Source organism: Agelaius tricolor, unplaced genomic scaffold (genome assembly GCF_023055355.1).
Source record: "Agelaius tricolor isolate 1412-34295 unplaced genomic scaffold, bAgeTri1.0.p SCAF_1, whole genome shotgun sequence".
NCBI lineage: Eukaryota > Metazoa > Chordata > Aves > Passeriformes > Icteridae > Agelaius > Agelaius tricolor.
This window is the reverse complement of record NW_027269261.1, coordinates 57467353-57489274: the sequence shown is the minus strand read 5'-3', so window position 1 is coordinate 57489274 and position 21922 is coordinate 57467353. Positions and strand designations below refer to the sequence as shown.

Genomic DNA, 21922 nt, shown 5'->3' with positions numbered 1-21922 from the left:
GAGCAAAACGGTAATATATCCTCTAAGCAAATACTAACAAAGAATCTTCTAACAGAGAATATTCTAATTATTTATATTTTCTGGGTGGGATGGATTAAGCTGAAAGAGTGTCATAATGGCTGTCTCTGAAACATGAAAGAACAAATTGGTTTTTTTAGTGTGCAGCCTATGCATAGTTTGTGTACTGCTCCACCACATAGCAAAAGTTATCAAGTGTGTCTATAGACTACTTCAGTTCATCCATGAGCCTGGCTGCTATCTGCCTTTGTAAGAGATGACTGCTTTTTCCTATTCTTTAATTCAGCAAGTGTGCAGGTAATACAGGAGGTAGTTTTAATAGCCATTTTCCTTGATGCTCTAGAGCTGCCTTCTTCCTAGATAGCTTTTGTACCAGGATATTCCAATGCATATAGCATAATGATAAACTAAATTCTTTATTGGCCATATACTGCCAGAATAGTAAGAGTCACCAGACCTGAGGAGAAATAAACTGATTTATAGTGTTTTTCCTAATATATAAATAGAGTCTATGCTAGAAGTGTAAATGGTCAGATGAGGCTTTGTATATGAATACTAACAAAAAAAAAATACACTCATGAAATTTGTTGAAGCCAATGAAATAAAAATTATTATATAATATAGTTAACTCCTCCCCCCCCCATTTTTTATAATAGAAATAATTCTGAAATTTCTTACGCAAATGCTCAGGGCATTTCCCAAAATCTCTGAGGAAATTAACATATATTGAGTAAAACAGACACTTAAAATAATTTGAAATTTTCTCTTTCTGTGTTCTCTTAGCATGCATATGCACTTGAACTTCTATCTGATCAGCTACATGAAGGAGCCAAAGCACTTGATGTAGGATCTGGAAGTGGAATTCTTACAGCGTGCTTTTCGCGAATGGTGAGTTGTTCAGTTTAATCATTGATCATCAGAACTGCTTGGACTCAAGTGTAACTCTGAATTACAGAGCAAAAAAAAGCATCCTTCATAATCCACTGAAGTATATTATACAGAAAATAATTTACTCTCCTGGGTGTGATTGGTACCCATTTCTTATGGTAGCTGATAGCAGATGTTCAAGTTAAGTAGCCCAATAAATTGTGTGATGGTGAAGAAACCCCCTAGTGAGGAAGTTTAGGGTTTTTGGATTGTTTTGGGGTTTTTTAATGATTGAATTTTAGTTGTTGCTTTGTATCTTGAAGGAAGAAGATGTTTGTCTTGAACAGTTCAAAATTTTATTATCTTAGGTAGCTGTGAATGTTCTCATTGTAATAAATTGTCATGGATTTCTGTTACAATGAGAGCTTAGTGAGGTGTAAAAGAATCTTATTTCCACAGGAAAATATCTTGTGTCTATAATAAATTGTCTTTTAATTTAATTGCTTTCTTTTCTTGTTATATTGCACAAGCGTTACTGTCCATTTAACCTTTTTAAAGTTAGATATTAATTTGAATTTTACATCTTTGCCAAGTAACTTAATCTCAGTTGTGTTATTCAACCTGTACCTAAGGAATTTTCTGTGTTCTTCCCTATCTTACATTGGGAAAAAAAAGATTAAACAAAAAAGATTAAAAAATTTGGATTTTAGTGGCTGTAGCTATTGTATTCTTAGACTGATTATTGAAAACTAATATAATCAGTTCTTCTTTCTCTGTTCCAGGGCTTTATAATTGCTTTATCATTAGTAGAGACCTTCATTAAACTGCCAACTAGATTTTTTGTTTTGTTTTTCTGCAAAGTTAATTTGAAATGTGTTGATACATATGATAATTTCTCATTTAGGTTTCTTTGCTACTTAGTTTTCTGTTTTCAAGCACCAATCTGAGTCTGCAGTCACTTCTGTTTCCCAGTGTTAAGAGTTAGCTGAGAGTGTTTAGGATTGGGCCATGCACTTGCTAAAGTATTTAGGTGTCTAAGTGTTAGCTGCAAAATCTGGAGGAAAAAAAAAAAGTAGTTGAAATAAGTTAACCAAACTGCAGTTTAGAGGAAATATTAAATGGCACTTAATTCAACTTGCTACCTATTATTTTTGCTCTGTGAAGTCAGTAATCAAATGGTAGCATGGGAATGCCAATCCTACAAGCATTAAAACTTCTGTCCAGGCTATATGTATTTCTCACTGAAGTTATGGGTGAATAAAGGAATAGCCATTTTCAATGGGATGTGCTAAATTGTAGTTGTGCCCTTTTTTCTACTAAAACAAGCTGTGGAAAAGTCAGAATCAGCACAAAAGGAAAATCTCTTTCCAAATTTCCTGAAATTAATCCTGCTATCTTTTTATTGCCATATGAATGTTAGGTGCCTCTGAAGAATCCTCCTTGGTTGTTTGCATTGGAATGGCTTACAGATGTGTGTCGTGAAAAATTGAGTAAATGCTCTCATTCTGCTTGAAAGTTTTGTTAGCAGTACTGTTAGCACTGCTAACAGTAACAAAAACTTGAAAGAAGTTACAGATGATTGGGCATACAAGCATCATAAAGTCACTCCAGGACAAAGTATATTATGGGAATTAATGGTAGAGTGTTTTGCCACAAAAATTCAGTTGGAGATGTGCTTTTTGTGACTGCTGATGTTGCTTCTCAGTCTAACTGAGATCTAGAATTAGTAGCTCACATTTGTGGCACAAGCACCTCAGTGCTCATAGATGACAACTTTACTCTTATGATGATAATCTCATTTGTGGTACCTCTGGGAAAGCTTTATGTTTACTTAGATTGGTAAAGTATCTTGAAGATTGCTGTTTAGATTTTCATGTTAAGCTTCTGGAATAATTTTGCAAGCTATGTAGATAAGTTTATTTACTTTTGAAGGTTGCTGGCAAATTAAATGAATTACAGTTTTCATCCTGTCAGTACTGGATATGAAAAAAGTGGGTATATTTTTATTCCTAACATAGAGATCCAAAAATTGTGCCTCTTTGTGTTGTCTCAATTGCATGTGCTTCACAGTTCCAGGGTAATAAAAGAAATTGATGAGAACTCAGAAACAGCATAATGGGCTGTCACATGCAGCAGGAGGTTCTCTGACTTTATCAGCCTATTTCATGCTCTGACCATTTTGCTAAATTTTCATTTCTGTGATGTTACTGTTTGGAATATACTGGATCTTTTGCCAGCTTATGGTACAGCTGACTGCCAGTCATTCCTCCAAACAGCAACCTATGGCTGTCATAGTGAAAACTTGCTCTGTGTCTTGCTTTGTTTCAAAGGCTGGGGTGGTGGTCTCCCACTCAAACAAGAAAAGCTAACACTGCTTTTTTAATGTTTTTAACATAGGACTTGTTCATAATAAAACCAAAAAATTTCCCCAGGATAACTAGTTACTAATTTTCCATGTCTTAACAATATTAAAATGTAAGATACAGAAACATAAACAATGTGTTTAGATGTGTCCAAAGACAGTTAGGCAACATGGGCTCTGCTAGGACATACTCTGCTATTGTAGTCTTTGAGCTCGATCCTGTTAAAAGTGGTCAGAGATTTTAAGATTTGGATTGGTTTTGAATGTTTTTTCTGAACTAAAGACAAAATTCTGGAAGAAATACCTGTAATGGAGAAGCTTTTGTTAGTAGATTTTCCCCCTCTCAGAGATTTTGTGACCTTTTTTGAGTTAAGAGCTCTCAGAAGTTGCACTCTTCCTATGGAGGAGAGCTGTAAATCTGAGAGCAGATTCATGAGTGCAAGGGTGAGTGGAAGGTAATTTGTCCATGACTGATAATTGCAGCATTTGCTTCTTGAAAGAATAGAACTCTTGAGATGATTTTGAATAAAAATCATTATTTAATCCTTGATGTAAGGTCTTCTCTAGAAGAACCTTAATCCTTGGTAAGTTTTATTCAGTGTGAAAGGAGATCAGTTCTAGTCTTTTTCCTTGATGTTGTTACTTTTTGTTGCAGGTAATGAAAACAAACATGATCAAATTTAACTTCTAAAAGTTCCAAGAAGAAATCTCCACTAACAATATAACACAACTGAATCACATCTCAAAAAGATCACTCTAACAACTATTTATAGAAGTGTGCAGACACACTTTAATTATCAGGTGCTTCTAGCAGTCAGAATTTGTCATTTCTAACAGTAGTTTTAATAACATTGGGAAAATATACTTCCACTTTCCTGTTTTTGTTTTTATTTTAGAGAAATGAGTCAGGAAGTATAAGTACTCATTCTGTAAATGAACCTAGCAGAAATTGTTCATCTGTATATTTTTATTCCAGGTTGGTCCCAAAGGACAAGTTGTAGGAATTGATCATATCAAAGAACTAGTAGATGACTCAATAAATAATGTCAAAAAAGATGATCCCACATTGCTGTCTTCAGGAAGAGTGAAACTGATTGGTGAGCATCAGACCGATATACTTACTAATTAAACTGATATTCTTTCTAGCAGCTGGTTGAAAATGACTGAATTGGATGTTATTAAAAGTTTGAATTTAGTAAGCTAAACCCAAGAAAGAGAAGCCAAATGAAAACTTTAAATTGTTTTTAGGCCTTTGAAAATCAGTAGCTTCCCCCAGTTTTCAGAATATGACTTCTGGTGATCTCAAAGACTATGTGTAATCATTCTACTAGAAAAGAGGATTGTTTTTTTGGTGAAAATACATACTGAAGGTCTGTCATGTTATACTTGCTATTTCAAATTGGGGTTGAATTCACAATTGTTCTCGAATAAATACCCTGTCAGTTGAATTTGAGTGTTTTAACAAAGCCTTCACACTTCTGATAGGGTAGTTGAGAAAGCTGCATGTGAAGATTCAAGTGGATAAAGTACTAGATTGGCAGTATGCAGCACTGATGTTTATTTCATTTGTTTTTAAAATTGACAGTAGTTGGATGTTAGGGACATGATTGACACCAAAGTACTTGAATTCAGTTAGAGTAACTGAGAGGAAATAATGCCCAAACAATAGAAGGACAGTGAATTATTTTAAATAATGTTTTTTTACTTAAAAAAAAATATTTGGAGAGTTTTTTGTTTTCTTTTTTTTCTTTGTTTGTTTGGGATTTTTTGTTTGGTTATTGTTTGTTTTTCTTAGAAGATGCAAAGCTGGCAAGAGGAAAGTGTCATTCTATTCACTACGTTTAAAAAAGAAGTTGAAGGTCTGGATGTTTTTTGAGGCTTCTTACAAGAACACTTGGAAAAATTATTGTTATTTGATGTTTGGCTCTTAGCTTAACTATTATTTTGATTTTTGGTCTTTTCTTGTAAATGAGGGACTTTTCTAAATGTTTTTTAAATGAGTTTATCAACACATACACATTTATAAAATGCAATGTATCTCACTGAGAACATTGATGTCTCAGAACTTCTTGGAGAAGAAGTTAGACTGCTAGGGCTGTAGGGGGGAATGAGGGAAGAATTTCCATTGATGCTGTACAAAAGCAATTTTGACTTATGCTTCTGGTTATTCTTGAAACAAACTCTGGTGCTCTTGCAAGTCTAGAATTCTAAGTAAACATCATTATCTATATTATTTTTGACTATGTAGCAGGGTGACTAAGAGACTTGTGGATAGTTTTGCTGTGAGGTACATTAAAAAAAAACAAACAGATGGGCAAGTAATACTTCTGTGAATTAGTTTGAGAAGAATGTTTCAACTGTGTTGGATTCCTGGGAGCTCTTTGATGTGGAGCAAGGATACGGACAGCTGTTAATTTAAAACAAAAAGACAGCAACAGAAAACCCCAGCCAGAACCCCCCATCCCAAACACACAAACAAAAAAAATTGTGAAAACCAGTTGATTGATGGGAGCCGTATGAAATAGGACCAGGTGTGTCAGTTGCTGGCTTTTCACAGTGTGCTTCAGACATTCTAGTCTGCTTTGTCATATCTCACATATGCCATAACTGCATTTCAGGAACACCGAAATTATTTTGGGGTGTCTCAGCAGAACTGCACTGAGAAGATGGGAATAGGTATATTTGGATTAACATGTCTTTTTGTTAGTTTGTAGGTTGTAGGGGGATAGAATGTAAGAAAATAAAGATAGTGTAGAAAGTAATCTTAGTTGCAGCTGGGCCAATTATCAAAGATTAGGAACAGGCCTGACTTTAACAGGCCACAGCTGTAACCAATGAGAAGAAGAGTGCTATAAAAGAGTGGGGTGGCTGGGTGAGAAGGGAACTGGAGTCAATTGGCTGCTTTGTGAAGAAGAAAGAGTCAGTGCTTGGAGGAGCTGCTTTATGAGAAACACCAAGAAGGTATGAAGTTTTTGTGATAAGGAGACAACAATATGGAACTCCTGCAGTGAGATCAGTGAGATGACAACAGTAGGTCTTTTGGCTTTTTTTTTTTTTTTTTTAATAGCTTGATTTTTATTTTGTTTCTTCTTAGTATCAGGAGAAAGCCTTTGAGATGAATGTTTCAAATGCTTCTACTTACCACTCTTTGGCTCACGTGAGAGTACTCCTGGAAAGCACAAAAATTGGTTCCTTTTGGATGAAACTAGACAATATTATATGTTAAAAGAAGCAGCCAAATATGTTTGCTATGTGCATATTAAGACAATAAGACTTAGATTTAGACTGCAGTGATTATCCTGAAATGCATATGTTGCATGGATGCCAGGTTCTCAGCAAAAACTTTTGCTGTACAGATCTGCTTCTATTATAATGCGCTTTTTGCTGATGCAGCCATAGCCAGCGGGGATGAGGGATTCTAAATGACTGAGGGAAGTAATTCTGTTTCTGTGCTCATGCTACAGCTCTATGTGAGACAGGTCTGCATACAGGAACTGAAGACTTGGGTAGTATGATCGGTAGATCCGGTCTAGATTTATAATCAAGCTGCAGAACCCTTTTATATCAAAAAGTCCTGACATTTTTTCCTCATCACCACCTGCCACCCTCCACCATGATTACTTCATTAACAGGCTGCATGTAACTGGAGATGTGAGTAGGATAGGGGACATTATTCAGGATGTAAATACAAGCTGAAAATTTGGGTTCCTCTTTCCCCTTGGACATGGAATAATATAATAATTTGAATGACATTGACTATATGAATGCCAACTTAATGATTTTTTTAAATGTTCTGGATATCTAAAACTGTGTTGCCATTGTGGGTGGATATATTTCTTCTGTAACTATAAGAATTTTTGTGGATCTTCAAAGGGAAGAACCATGCTGTGTGCGATGCATATGAAGGAGCGCAATTTTTTTTTTCTCCCTTTGGTTGGGTGTGTGCTCTTTTTGAGGATGTTAGCTATTGATTCTGAGAGCAAAGGGGTTAGTTGTTTTTGAGCCTGTTTTACTGCTCTCAGTAAAGTGATAAGATGTGCAGAAGTCACATTCCAACTTCTCTGGAGAGTGCACTAGGGACATGGATGTCTCAGAATACATGTGTTCTTCAGAAGTGGCAGCAGTTTCTTTCACAGCTGCTTCTTCCACTTGGAAATCACTTTTTTGCCAGCAATACTGGAGACTGCTGCTTCTAATGCCGGCTGTGCACCCTGGGGAATGAGGATTTGCCTCCTTGTGTAACTAACATATTTTTTAGCAATATCTGTATGAATAAGCTAAAGAAACCTTTCTCCATTGCCATCTCTGGTGGAACAGCAGCTTGATTCAGTAATACATCATTGCTGCTTCTTTAGAAGAGTTCTACAGTGCTATTAAGATAGAAGAATAAATTATATGCTTGGCTGCATTGATTGTTCCAGTAGGACCTACTTTGGCAGTCAAAGGGAATACACCCTGGAAATGCTGGAACTTTCATGACTGGTGATCTCTGTTGCCATCTGACTTAGTGCAAATGGTGATCAATAGGGATGAGTTTTCTTGAAGCACTGGTACTTCTTGCTTGGCAGCTTTTGCTTGTGTCCCTTGGCTGGAGCTTGTGCTGGTCAGAATTGATTGTATTTATGTCATTATTTATGATTGTATTTATCCAGTATTTATGTGACTGACCCCTAAGAGGCTTCTCAGCTTCTGAGGAAATGTGCACTCTTAAAGAGCATGGATGCAGAAGATCTCTGCCAGGGTCATCTTTCAGGACCTCATAAGGAAGGTTATGAGGTTATAAGGAAGGACCTCATAACTTCAGTTTTAATTGTTTTGAGGAGGTGCCCAGGTCTTCCTGTACTGTCTTGGATACACCTAAGGATGCTCTTACTGTTCCAATGGCCCTCCTTATCATGGAGGTCAAAATGAAACCTGCTGTGGTGACTATGTTTTTTTCCTGCTTTGTGAGTTTTTGGAAGACAAAAAGTTAACAGATTTTCATCCTCTGACTGGGGTGTAGCACTTCTTTTGACTCTTTCAATTTTAATTAACTTGTGATATTGATGTTTGCACAGAAATCAAAGCTCAGCCTGAAGATGGGAAACCCCAAATTACTTGTGCTGATCAGAGGACTAACATCTATGTTTTTTCTTATTGGAACTTCTGTAATCACATAGTATGAATTTATGGATGCTTCAGCCTCATTTATTACATTTGTTCTAAATAACTCCAGAGAGAGCCTGCCTAACTTGCTCTGATGTCCTGTAAATTCTGTGGATGCCATATTCACATCGTCTTCTTTCAAAACTTAACTCAAGGTCAAGTTTAGTTTGTCACATTTCATTGGCTTAAAAACCCCAAACTGTTACTCTTTGCTTCCCCGTAAGTGGGATGAGATATGGGATCTCATATGGGATGAGACATCTGTGACAGAGTGCTTCTCCATGAGTTCTCCACCAAAGCTCAAGCAGCACTGGCAACCTCTGAAAACCTTCATTACTCTGGCATCTTCCAAGCAGCCTCCTGGAGCTTTAGCCACGAATCTGACCTGGCTCTCTGTGTTAGCAGTGATTGTCTGCAGGAAGAATAGTGAGGCCCACCTGCTGGAACATGGGGTGTGCAGAGGTTACTGCAGTACTGCATTGATGTTTGCATATGGCTGTGGGCTTTTGTTTCACTGGTAGTGCAGTCGTAGGCATATAGTCCATGGGAACACCTCCTTTGTATTTTCCTCACCTTTGGAATCTTCTGATATGTGCTTCTGACATTTTAATGCTTTGGACTTATGATTTACATTATATTTAGGAATAGTGTGCGTGACGACAAGGCAAAGCAAAGTATATGTTCTAAGAGGGTAAATGAGGGAGGAAAATCACCTGCACTGGAGTTGGTAGGGAACATAAATACTTTAGTCTCTTTTCTAGGTGGACCATGTGTTTCCAAGAACTTTCATTATAAATCCATGCTTTCAGATGCTTCAATAGTATTTAGTATATTTTATAAGCATGTGTATGCATCTATAAGGGCGTTTTGTTGCATTTATTTTACAAATGTGTTAATTTTTTACATGTAGGTATGGGAAACCATCTGTTTTCTCCAGTCCTTTTGAAAATGTTTTAAAAAATAGTGTTTTCTTGCAGTGGGAGATGGACGAATGGGATATGCAGAAGAAGCTCCGTATGATGCAATCCATGTTGGAGCTGCAGCCCCAGTTGTGCCCCAAGCAGTAAGCCTTTATGTTCTGTGTGTGTGTTTCTGTAGTATCTTAGCTGTAGAGTATGCTTTGCATACATCTGTGTGTAAAATACTTGGTAGCTTGCACTGCTGGGAGTATCAGTGGGCAGTGTGGTATTACTGTATGGTGTGGGGTTTTTGTCTCTGTTACAACTGGGCTTCCAGTTGGTTTGATAAAGCTGTATGTTCTAATAACTCTGCTCTAAATAAACATATTTTAAAATTACATGTGTGCAACCCTCTATTATAACAATGAACTGGAGCATTTTCTTTAATAAGGTAATTAAATTTTATCGAACAATGAGTTACGAAATTTAAGTATATTTCCCAAGTTCCAAAGCACTGAGTCTGTTGAAAGTTAAATGCTCAGCTGGAAGTACAAACAGTGCCATTTGTTTGAAGGTTTCAGAATGGATACAGGGCACTTCTTACTAGAGAAGCTTAAGAGTAACTAGGGGCTTTAGAGTGTGCATACATATAGTCCATTTTTACTGATAAGATTTTTTTTCTCTTCCTTTCATCAGGCACATGGTAATACATGGTATGATTTTTATATGCTAGATGCCAGTTAAGGTTTTTAAATCTTAGTGAGGGTTAGTGAAAGACTGGGCTTTGAGGTGTTATAGATAGATTGGACATTTCCAAACAATGACCAGTGGTGGTGGTTTTTTGTGGGTTTTTTTTTTTTTTGCTTCATGTTTTTAAAGTAGGTTGTATTTTTAGTTTGTTTTTTGAGGGGGATTTATTTGTTTGGGTTTTGTTTTTGAGGTTTTTTGGTTTTTGGTCTTTTTTTTTTGGTGGGGGTGTGCAGGAGGGTGTTCCCGGCAAAATGTTGAGAGATGACAATTAAAAAAGTAATTGAAAGCTTATTTGTAAATGAAATAGTTCTTAATTATAACTTTTATTAGCAATGGGGATTAAGGGGTTTTTTTCATGATGTCTGGGAAGTATGAAATTTTCCTTGAGACTGCTGTGATTAGCCTCCTTTTAACTATGGGGAAAAAAATGCAAGCATTTCTCACATACTATTTTTATGTGTCACTTATCTTAGTCATATTCATATATTTTAGACTAGTTTCAGAAAAGGCTGTTCCATTCACAGAATGAAAGAGGAGCTGTTGGGTAGTGAGTGTGCTGTAGACAAAATTTTTCCAGGAAGAGAAATAATGAAAAGTCACCAATCTCAAATCTTATTCTGAGGGCTTAAGAGGAGATCAGTTACCCCCAGAATTTTTCACAATGGGCCTGTACTGATGCACAATAACTATTGAACCGTTAAACAGTTTCAAAAGATTGAATCTGCTGTAAAAATAATTTGTGATTTACATATTTCCCCCACATCTATAGAAAATAAAACTGCAAGTTACCCAGTTAATTAAATTATTTTCCTGTAATACCAGTTGTTGTACCATGTTGCTGTGATACTCTCATTTTCAGTGCACTTTTTATTTTTCCTAATGGAAGTAGTTATCTACTGCATAAAAGTAGATGGATACATAATGGCAAAGCTATTAATCTACTGTAACAAACTTTGGATCCAGCTTCTCTGAGGTGGCTGGTTACATTCTAATTTCTGTGTTGTGTTCTAGCTCATAGACCAGTTAAAACCTGGCGGAAGATTGATATTACCAGTTGGCCCTGCTGGGGGAAACCAGATGCTCGAACAGTATGACAAACTAGAAGATGGCAGTGTCAAAATGAAGCCTCTGATGGGAGTGATATATGTGCCTTTAACAGATAAAGAGAAGCAGTGGTCCAGGTGGAAGTGATTTTCTGTTCCACTTACTTCTTCCACACACATGCAAGGTGAAAGGGTGTGAATTTTAAGCAGATAGACTGCAAGGCCTGCCTTTGCTGCTGTCATTGCTTTCTGCTCCTCCATACCATGAAAAGTGACTCAGTCTGCATTACTACATCACCCAAAGGAGGTTGTGCTAAGTTTGAGTTAAATTAAAAGCAGAAGAAAAATATTGCATGGGTTGCACTTTGTCTTTTTTGGACATGTTTTCTTCAGTCCTTGGTGTTTTGAAGATTCTTATTTGTTGTTTTAAATACAGTATTTTCTAAGTTTAAACTTCACTTTTAATGAATTTTTTATAACTATTTTGCCCAATAATTAGGGTGAAGTGTAAAATTTTACTTAATAAATACTGTTTTGTCCTTTAAGTTAGTGGTAATTGGGTGTTCATTTTTTATTTTTCTGAAACACTAGAAATGAAGAAAAATCTTTGTAAAATCCTTTGTGGAAAATGTAGATGATCGTGCAAGCACTTTTCCTTTAGCCTCCAGGTAGCAAAAAGTAGAAAAGATAATTCTTTCTTCCCTAAAGTATAAATGTAGTTGAGTAGTGTTTAGAAAATTTTCCCAGACATATTATTAGAAATCTGTCATCTCTCTCTGATGGGGCAGTATTTGTGTTTGGCAATACAGCAAATTCTAAATGCCTTTCTAGAAGTAGGAAACCTTCCAGTTTGCTGAATTGAACAGCCAGTAATAAATGAATAAATAAATAGACTTAATGCAGCTGTCAGCTTAAGCCATGCTAGTATGTGAATGAACAAAGCAGCATTGCTGTTTTGCTTCCTGGCAGAAAGTGCTTGCGAATGTATTATTGGCATTAGTGAAGTGCAGAGATGTGCATTGAGCTCTGAAAACAACTGTTGAGTTTTATAACCTAAATTTAGATTTTTGGCTTTTTCCCCCTTGATATTTTGGGGTATAGCTTGTGATTTGAATACAGGAATACTCAGTCTAACCTATCAAAATAGTCCTAAAAAGTACAAATAAAGCAGTTTTCATACTGTTGCTTAGTGGAACCTCATTTCAGTGTTTCTTGGATTCCTATATAGCCACCACGTACAAACTACTCTTAAAACAACTTCAGTGAGATACTGCTTAGTTCAAAGCTTGTGAAGCGTGCTTGTTATTCAAATGTTTTGTATTTGTTATGCAAATGATGCTTTGGCCTCAAATACTGCCAGTATTCCCTCAGTGTGGTACTCAGGCATTTCCTGCCTCTTGTAAGGCTTTGGAAGCTTTCCTTTGTGGTAGGTTTCCTCCTCTGGCAAATGTTTAATTTCAGTTTGGAATCCATGCTTTGCTTGCTCTAAAAAAGAGTAGTCATCTTCTTAAACCTTCCTTCTCTCAGAGAGTTTTCATAGATTTATTTCTATTTCCATTGATCTGATTATAGTAGCAATTGGAATTTTTTTGGTATCCCAAAAAAAGGATAGCAGTGTGTGTTCATAAAACAGTTCAAGAAAGGTTTCTTGAATGGCAGTGTTTATCCCTTGCTACAAGTGAAGGTGGGGTACTGTGTTAAGAACTAGAGTTCTGAGTTTTTAGCATCTCTTCAGTGCAGTTTGGTATTTCATTTTGTCTTCTAGCTTGGAAAGAGCTTCTCTTTGGGCCTTCTTCAGTCATGCATACTGTAGGATTATTTTCCTCAGAAATTGGTACCAGTTTCTGTGCTCTTCTGAAATACATCTTGATTTTATTTATTTATTTTTAATTTAAGAAATTACAGTGGTGTTAGCAGAAAATATAAGTGCTTAGCCTGAAGGGTTCATCTGCAATGGCATAGAGGCTGTATCTTGCTATACGCATTTAAATTTTGGAACTCTCTGTTAGAGAAAATGTCAGAAGTCCACTTCTTGTAACTTTTGCTATTTCTTTAATTTTCCTTTTTGTGATTTGAAGAAAATTCCCATTCCATTTTCTAGGATAACTGTCAGTCTACTGCTGACCTTACAGGAGCTGACATCTTTTCTTTGCTTTTCCTTGTTGGTGGCTATGAAGTATATGGTCAGGCAGCTGCTGCTAAGGAAATTCCTAATTATGAGTTAGCATTTGCTATCTATGCTGGCATCAAAGATGAAAGAGCTGTTTTTTCTTCACTTCCTAGATTTCATTTTTTCTTTTCTAAATTGCTCAAGATCTGTGAGCAGAGTTCATTTAGAGACTCTGAAAAAGCATCTCTAAGTGTTTCTGTGTTTAGTTTGTCATTCTTTTAGTTTACATTATGTGATTTCATTCCTAATGCAGGTAACTCTTTCATCACAGTGAATGAAGAAGAGGTGTCCCTTCACAGAATAGAATTGATAGGCCAGCAGCATTTTCCTAGGGTAGTAGACCCTCCAGTTGGCAGGAAAGAAGCTGTTACATTTTTGCTGAGCCATTCACATTTTGGAATGTTCTTTAATGGGGCTGTAAGATGCTTTTGCAAAGCAGCACAACATTCTTAAGTGGTGTTTGAAGTCGACCCCATCTTCAGGTATTTTGTATCATGCTTCACTATGTAAAACTTGTAGCGAAAGGAAGTCTAGAACTAGCTGGAAGGAAAAGATTCCTTGGATTTCAGTACATTGCTAAATAAAGCATATTTGTGAATACTGTTAAATTTCTTTAAATTTAGGCCATGACTTTGTAGCTTTGGTTCAGTTGCAGTAGTATTTTTTAAGCTCCTAATATTAGTGGGAATCCTCTCAAATGTGACTCCCTGGGACATTTAGAAGTAGAATATACACAGGAACCCTATCTCTGGTACAAAACAATGCAGTGTGCCAGAAATCCAGCAGTCAATGCCCAGTTATGTGATTATACTGATAAGGGTATCCTTTCACATAAAACTTCAATTGTTTGGGGTTTTTACTGAAAAATAGGATGGAGAGAGGGCCTCTTGTGTTGCAGTTGGGAACATGGCTGGATGGCTGTCTTATTGGCAGATCTTCTATAAATTAGGATTTCTCTGGTTTTATTTCTCTGTGAAATAAAACATACTACTTCACTTACTACCTATGTGGAAAGACAATTTTAAGTGTCACAGAATCATGGTATTATTTAGGATAGAAAACGCATTTAGGATCATTGAGTCTGACTGTTTACCAAGTGCTGCCAAGTCCGCAGCTAAACCATATTCCTAAGGGCCACTTCAAGCCATCTTTTAAACACTTCCAGGGGATACCTTGTCCTGCTGGCCTCACTACTGCTGATACAGAGGCATAAGAGAATAAGTGTAAATAACAGCAATGAATCTCTGTTGCATTTTGGATTTGATTTCCAGATAGGCAGCTTTTAAAAAACTACTTTTGTCTTACATATTGTATTAGTAGAAATTATTTATAAATGTCATGCTGAATTTATATTTGCTTATAAAATACAAAAGTATAATGACAGTATGACCTTTCTGAACAAAAACTTCAATGACTAAACTGGGGCTGTTACTGTATCCCACTTATCTATACATAAACCATGATTAACACTCTTTTGGAAAATGTACTTATGAGGATACATTTTAATATGTTTCTGCTTGGAAACTCTTTATTCAGTGTTTCAAGTGCCCCTGATGAGTTAGTTGACCAATTTAGTTTGAAATTAGCAGGTATTGTTTGCTGGAATTCCTCAGGCCATGCAGAGTAATGATTATGGTTTAAGTTTATTTTATTTTGGCAAAAAGAATATCTGCACAAAATATTTTAGGTTAAACTTAAGAATTATGAATTATGTATCAGGGTGGTTTGACCCTGACTGAATGCCAGGTGCTCACCAAAGCTTCTCCCTCCACAACTGGACAGAGGAGAGAGAACACAACAGAAGGCTCCATTGTGAGTTAAGGACAGGCAGAGATCACTCACCAATTACCACTGTGGGTACAGCAGACTTGACTTGGGGATATTAATTGAAATTATTGCCAAGCAAAATCAAAGCAGGATAATGAGAGGTAAAACAAACCTTAAGAACACCTTTCCTGCACCTCTTGTTCTTCCTTCCTAGCTCTACGACCTGCCCCCCATCAGTGCAAGGAGGTAAGGAATGGGGTTTACAGTCAGTCAGTTTGTCACACGTTCTTCCTGCTGCTGCTCAAGGAGAAGGGTCTTTCCTCTGCTCCAGTGTGGGCTCCCTCCCACAGGACACAGTTCTCCATGAATTTCTCCAGCATGAGTCCTTCCTATGGGCTACAGTTCTTCATGAACTGCTGCAAGGTGGGTCGCTGTTCTTGGATGCAGTCCTGCAGGTACAGCCTGCTCCAGAGTAGGTTCTGCACAGGGTGACAAGTCCTGCAGGAAACCTGTTCCAGCATGGGCTCCTCTATCCATGGGGCTGCAAGCCCCTGCCTGGAGCCTGCTCCACCACATTTCCCACAGCATCACAGACTCCTCTCAGGCATCCACCTGCTCCAGCATAGGCTCCTCCACAGGCTGCAGGTGGATCTCTGCATCCCTGAGGTCCTCCATGGGCTGCAGGGGCAAAGCTGCTTCACCATGGTCTGCAGCAGAATCTCAGCTCCAGTACCTGGAGCAGCTCCTTCCCCTCCTCCCCTGATCTGCCTGTCTGCAGGGCTGTTCCTCTCACGTTCTCACCCTGCTCTTCTCTGCACAATAACTTTTTTCTTTCTTGAATGTGTTACCACAGAGGTGTTGCTTCCATTGCTGACTGGCTCAGTGTTGGCCAGTGGAGGGTCTGTCTAGGAGCCAGCTGGTGTTGGCTCTGTAGAACCTGGAGGAAGGTTCAGGCAGCTTCTCACAGAAGCCACCCCTGCAGCACCCCCCTGCCACTATCAAAACTTGCCAGGCAAACCCAATACAATTATGTATTGTAAAAGTGTATGTGATATATCTAAAACAGTAGATTACAGAAAAAAATTCCTTTATCATTTCAATTTATTCTCAATTTTATCATAGCAAATTGATTGATCATAGCAAATAATAAATATTTTATAATAGCACCTTTCCAGACTAAAATGCTTGAAGTCTAAATACTGCATCTTTAAAGTTATAAAGGGAGAAATAATGGGCTGCTGAAACACTGAGTAGATGCTGTATTTCTAATTCATAAAAGGCTGCACTCTGAATTTCACTTTCAGTAGTGACACCATATTTTTCATAGATGAATGACATATTGAGAAGGGAAAGTCAAATGCTGCCTAATGACAAGAAAATGGAAATGGATCTAAAAGAGTGAGATACAGACTTCAGATAGATTTATAAATGTTTGTTCAGATATTTAATTTGAATGCCTTTCACTAAAGTGGCAGCGAGGGATCCCAAAGCTGCATAACTTGTATCCCAGACTTATTGTTGATAAGATTGAGTCTTTGCAGTTTATAATTTACCTGAAAAGGTGCATATTAGATTTTTTCTGAGAATGTTTCTTGGTTTTTTTGTTGGATATTCATAATGGGAATTGTAGAATATTCATGTATATGTTTTCCCTAGTAGCAAGCAAAAATTTTTCAAACTTTCTTACATTTTTTTCAAGAATACTAGCTTTGAGCTAATGACTTCTGAAATTTGCTTTAACTTGAGCTTACAAAGTTGCTTTGATGCCTCAGTTGATAGATCTTGCTGCAATTCCAAAAGCCTGAGAAGGACTACTGTGGTGACTTAAACCCTAAATATATATTTTGCTTGCTAAGCAGGAGCTGGTAAGGAGATTGGAAGGAGTGCATATATGAAGGTGGAGAGAAATTATGTGAGTTGTGTAAGAGTCACAGTAAATAGCTGTGGCCAGAAAGAATACAAATTAGTAGATATTTCCTGTGGCTCTAGAGGACAATAGGATAGTTTTAACAAGGAAAGAGCAATTTTGAGTCTCCTTTTAAGCACTAGCAGGATAGGTTTTGTTGTACCACTGGGAGGATAGGATAATATATCCTGATTCTTACCAGTCGCTGAAACCTGGTGGATTTCATAGCTTGGCAGCTTCCGATCCATACAGGATCAGCTCAGGTCAGCTGATGCTGGTTTGCAATATGTATTTATGTCTGCAAGCTGTGCTACGTTAGGGAGAAAGCTGACAGCTGTTACCTATCAGGTGATCTGAGACTTTTCTGGCACTTTCTAATACATACACTCCAATAATGCACAAAAAAATTCAACTTCTATCTGTAGAAAATAAATGCTGTATAATTTTAATACTTACATTGGGGATGGGTTTGGGCTGGCATGCTGTTGTTAGATTAATGAGTAGTGAGGAGCAAGTGAAAAACCTTGAGGAAAGTGATCCCCTTTTAATACAGTAAATGTTCTAAAAATTAAAATATGAAAATCCTTATTTTGAATGTCACATACAGGATGTAGTGGTCAGGAATATGTTAAAGCAATGAAAAATACCAACAATTAAAACATTGCCATGCTAGTATAATTTATTTAAAATTATTTATATAATTTATATAAATAATTTATATAATGCTTATATGTTTTAAGTAGAAATATCATTTTGGAAAAGAAAAAAACAGACCCACGCTTTAAATACCTTAAGTGCATTAGCAACAATATGCAAAAGCCCTGCTAACATTTGTGGCTGGGTAGAATCATTGTGTTTAATAGTTTCAAAGTAAATACAGAATGTTTCTTAGGCTTACAGTTTCTTGAGGATCTGCCTTGTATTTGAAGGATTATGAATTGCTTGTCACAGTAAAAGACCAGGGTTTTATAAAGCTGTGAGTGTGTGGTAGGAATCAGGATTAAAATCACACCCACAATTAGGCGTATGAGACAGCGCCAGCAACAGCAGTAGTCATTACTTACATACACTTCTTGAAGATGTAAAAATTAACTGATGATGCAGCTCCTGGAAGTGTTAGTGATGAATGAAGCGCTTGTCCTGAATTCACTGGCACTGCATTTAAACTGGGTATCAGATGTTCATTTCTTTTTCTCTGTTTAAAGTAAGCAAATACCCATTCTGTGAGATAGGCAAATACGGAAAGCTTCCAAACCTTTAGCTATAAACAGATTTTTCTTTATCCCTGCCAAGATGTGTTCTTCTGCCTCCTGCTTTTTTCTGCTGTGTGTAATTACTGCAGTGCTCTAAAGCTGTGTGATTAGTACTTTACTATTAGGAGGCAGTGCAAAGTGCAAAGAATGCAAATATTTATCATTTACAAATCACAACGTTTGCATCCCACCTGCGTTAGATAGAAAACTAGTCATTTAAGCACTAGTTTCTACAGCCTTTTCAGTTGCTTTTACAATGTTTTGCATGCTGTCATTCCATGCTGTATGATTCCTGGAGCATAATAATGTCTTTGGAACTTAAAGGTTTTGTATGTGTGCATGTAGAACTATATTTTTGTGGATTAGTTTGCATGATAGCTGGAAATACTATTGTGTATTGAGCCAGCAATCACATTACTGAGTTTTTTTCTAATTCAGACAGTGTTTGCTTCAGCTAATGAGGCTGATGCACCTACTAAAAGAAAAATTGCAGCAAATTCATTCTGAATTTTTAGATTGTTTGTGCCTTGTCAAAAAAAAGGCAAAACACTTCTCTTTGAGTTTTCCACTGCTCAGAGTGGCACAGTGCACAGCTTTCAGATTTGATGGGTGTTTTGCATTAATATTAATGCTTTAGAAATATTTAAACAAATCACTACTATATGATAACTTTATGGTTGGAATATAGGTTCTATGGGTTTCTTGTTTCAATGTGTTTTAAATGTCCTACAGGATCAAACCTCTGCATTTTCTAGATTCCTTTCAGTGATTTAGAGAGACTTCTTGATTCATCCTTTCTCCTAACTAGATCTCCTTTTAGCTCATACACAGACTCACACACACACTGCCCTGCCCCCAGCCTTTCCACAACCTACTCCTCATTTATTGTAGCTCCTTCAGGAGCTAATCGAGTTCCTCTGAGAAATAAATAAACTAAGTGGTACAAACTGCATAACAGGGATGCACTCGTGAGTGTTCCCGCTTTCTTGAGAGACTGCAGCTGAAGCTAAACTTGCCTTTTTGGCAGCTACAGAGGATGGGTTTTGCCAATACTCTGTCTAGTAAGTTGGCTCAGTTGCTTTCCAGTGTGTAGCCAGCAGGATACGGATGGCAGGTAGCTGTGTTACTAGCTGTGCAGTGGAGGGGGGGGTTTCCTTAAAGCAAGTGATCCATTAAATGTAAAATAGAGGGACTCATATTTCACAATAAGTCACATAGTAGTATGAGATTATATGGGATTGCTGTTGCCTTTCCTTTGGTGTTTGTTTTTTTTTTTCAAATGCTTGAAGAGATTTCTAAAGTCTTGCTGATGTGCGTGAGCACTTAAATGTAACCTGATTCAATATCAAAACTTTTCAAATACCATTTCCAAGGGGAGAAGAAACATAACTGCATGTGTTTTCTTTCTACAGGGATGAATTGTAAAAGCTACATCATCTTGACCCAAACATAGTGTTACAGTGGACTGCTCATCTCCTGTTCTAAAAGCTTTTTGAAAACCAACAGCATTGCAGCTTGTTTTGGACTTTGTTATACTGTTGTTATCAGCATGGAACAGCGTGGTGTTTGTTTTATTTTTTTAGATGCTCAAGGCAAATCTGATGAAGAAATGATGGAAAGTTTTATGTGGGCATTGTTTTATTTAACATGCCTTTATTTCACTTTCATCTGTTCAAAGTGAATTTCTGCAAAACTGCAGATAAAGACCTGTAGCTTGTGAACTCTAATGTTGATGGGGGAACTTGAACACTCACTTCTCTTGGCTCCTGTGTCCCTTGGTCAAACTGCTTCTGTGCACCTTATGACACTACGTAGGTAATACCAGGTTTTCTGTGTTCCAACGTCTGCTAGATGCTACTAAAAGGAGATGAACTTCCTTTCTAAGCTTTTGACATGGTGTCATAGACTAGCATGTAGTAGATACAATCAGCTGCTTTTTTACCTTAAAACCAGGCATTTGTATATATTAAATTTCAAGACATCAGAGGTAGGTGACCACTCTTATCAAACATTGCTGCTCAAGCTGGACATAACAGACATGGTTTTCCCTTTCCTTCTAAAATTGATTAATGTAATCTTGAAATTCTGTTGTGGTTTATAGCTCAGTGCTGGTATGATACACATGGAGCTAACTCCATAAATGTGAGGTGAGGTGTGTTCCAATCACTGAACAATTTATGCAATGCTGCTTTGCCAAATGAAGTTAAAAGCAAAAGGGGGGGTTTTGTGCTTGTGTGGAAGATTAGGATGGGTAGATAATCTGATATATGGATTGCTAGGTTCTTTATTAAAAGCCCAAACCTCCTTTGGTTCTAAAAGAAAGTTGCTTTTGGTAAAGCCATTTGCTGTATTAACATTGTTATTTTTATAACTGTGGACACCCAGGAAAAATTCTGGCTTTTTAGAAAGTAAATTCTAAATTGCTGCAAAAGGAACACATGGGAAAGAATTCTGGACTCCTAAGTACACATAGATGCACTTGTTCAGTTTTCATATAGAAGAATTGTTGGAAGGCTATAAACCTTTTTTTCTGACATAAGTTTTGTGTTCTGGTACTGTAAAATGTCAACAGGAAATTGCAAAGCAGTACAGTAAGGTGGGCTGCTTAGGGAAAGGGGGAAAGGGTGTCTTCCGTCACCTTGCTCATGTTTGAGCAACCTGGAATTAAAGTAAACAGCATATTATCCTTATTTTTTTTTTTCTGATAGGAAGGATTATGGAATAAAACAACCTACAGTGATCTCTGGAAAAAAAACCTAAAACAACTTCCTATGGTGGAAGAGCAATAATTTTGTGATAGGATTAATCCCTGAAAGCATAAAGGCTATAATTCAAAGGCCTCTGAATACGGAAAAGGAACAAAGGCCAGCCCCATTTTGTTCCTCTGTGAAAGATACTATAGGACTTAATTTATTTAGATGTTTGGAAGTTAATGTACCACCTCCTGATTTGACTGCAGCCTGGGAGCACATGCACAAGATTAATCTTATAAAGAAATTAATATAGTACGTATTCTAGAAAATACAATCCAGAAAAATCCACTTGCGTCTGACAAATTTGTACTAATCCACAATCAACTGTGACTCTAGTTCTTGGTGTTGAAGTGAAATAACTGATGCATGCTAACGTTCAACCTTTTGGTCGCTGTATCTTTCAGTTTGAGTTCAGCTTTATTTACATCTTCTCACTAATTTAATCAGTTAAATGAAAGATATGAGCTCAACTGTATCCAAATTCCTGTCTCTGGACACAGTGTAATAAGCTAGCCTGACTTGGAAGTGGTGTTAAAGCTGAGACCCGATGACAGCTTCCTGGGGGAGAACCACTTCAGGAGGTATAAAGCTTCAGGGACCAAGGCTGGTGGGAATAGTGCACCCACTCCACTGAAGGGGTTGATGACAGTCAAGGTACTCGGACAGAAAGGAGTATCCAGGAGTAGCATTTAGGAGTCAAAAATGGAAACTCCTCCATGATGGAGCAATGGTTCTGAAGTAAAAACTTGGAGACAAGGACAAGTTGAAATGCAGAAGACTTGAAGAGCTTGAATAAATGCTGTGTGAACTGTCTGAATTGCTACTTTGCCAAATAAAACAATTTGAGAAGAAGCTGTATCTAGGTGTCTGCCTGATTTTGTGGTTGGTTTTGTTGTTTTTTAACCTTCAACAGGATTTTACATATCCAAAAGAAAATATGTATAAAAATACTTGTTTGCTAACTGACGAGAACTATGTGTCCATTTTCA

General features: G+C 37.1%; 2 protein-coding genes across 5 annotated transcripts in view; one reads left to right on the top strand and one right to left on the bottom strand.

Annotated features, from left to right (window-relative positions):
• The window catches only part of PCMT1 (protein-L-isoaspartate (D-aspartate) O-methyltransferase), a 36806-nt gene extending 15015 nt beyond the window's left edge, over positions 1-21791 (top strand). For 2 of the 4 annotated variants that reach the window (XM_071435749.1, XM_071435769.1), the window contains exons 4-8: positions 802-906; positions 4224-4344; positions 9370-9455; positions 11053-11222; positions 19593-21791. In XM_071435749.1, coding sequence (XP_071291850.1) covers positions 802-906; positions 4224-4344; positions 9370-9455; positions 11053-11222; positions 19593-19605 — 495 coding nt within the window. In that variant the 3' untranslated portion in view covers positions 19606-21791. Of the gene's footprint in view, positions 1-801; positions 907-4223; positions 4345-9369; positions 9456-11052; positions 11270-19592 lie in introns of all 4 variants that reach the window. The other 2 variants (XM_071435738.1, XM_071435759.1) reach the window with 2 other exon arrangements.
• LRP11 (LDL receptor related protein 11) overlaps positions 14842-21922 on the bottom strand; it is a 31329-nt gene continuing 24248 nt past the window's right edge. The window contains exon 8 of the mRNA XM_071435723.1: positions 14842-18122. Within this exon, the coding sequence (XP_071291824.1) occupies positions 18109-18122 (14 nt within the window). The 3' untranslated portion in view covers positions 14842-18108. The remainder of the gene's footprint in view (positions 18123-21922) is intronic.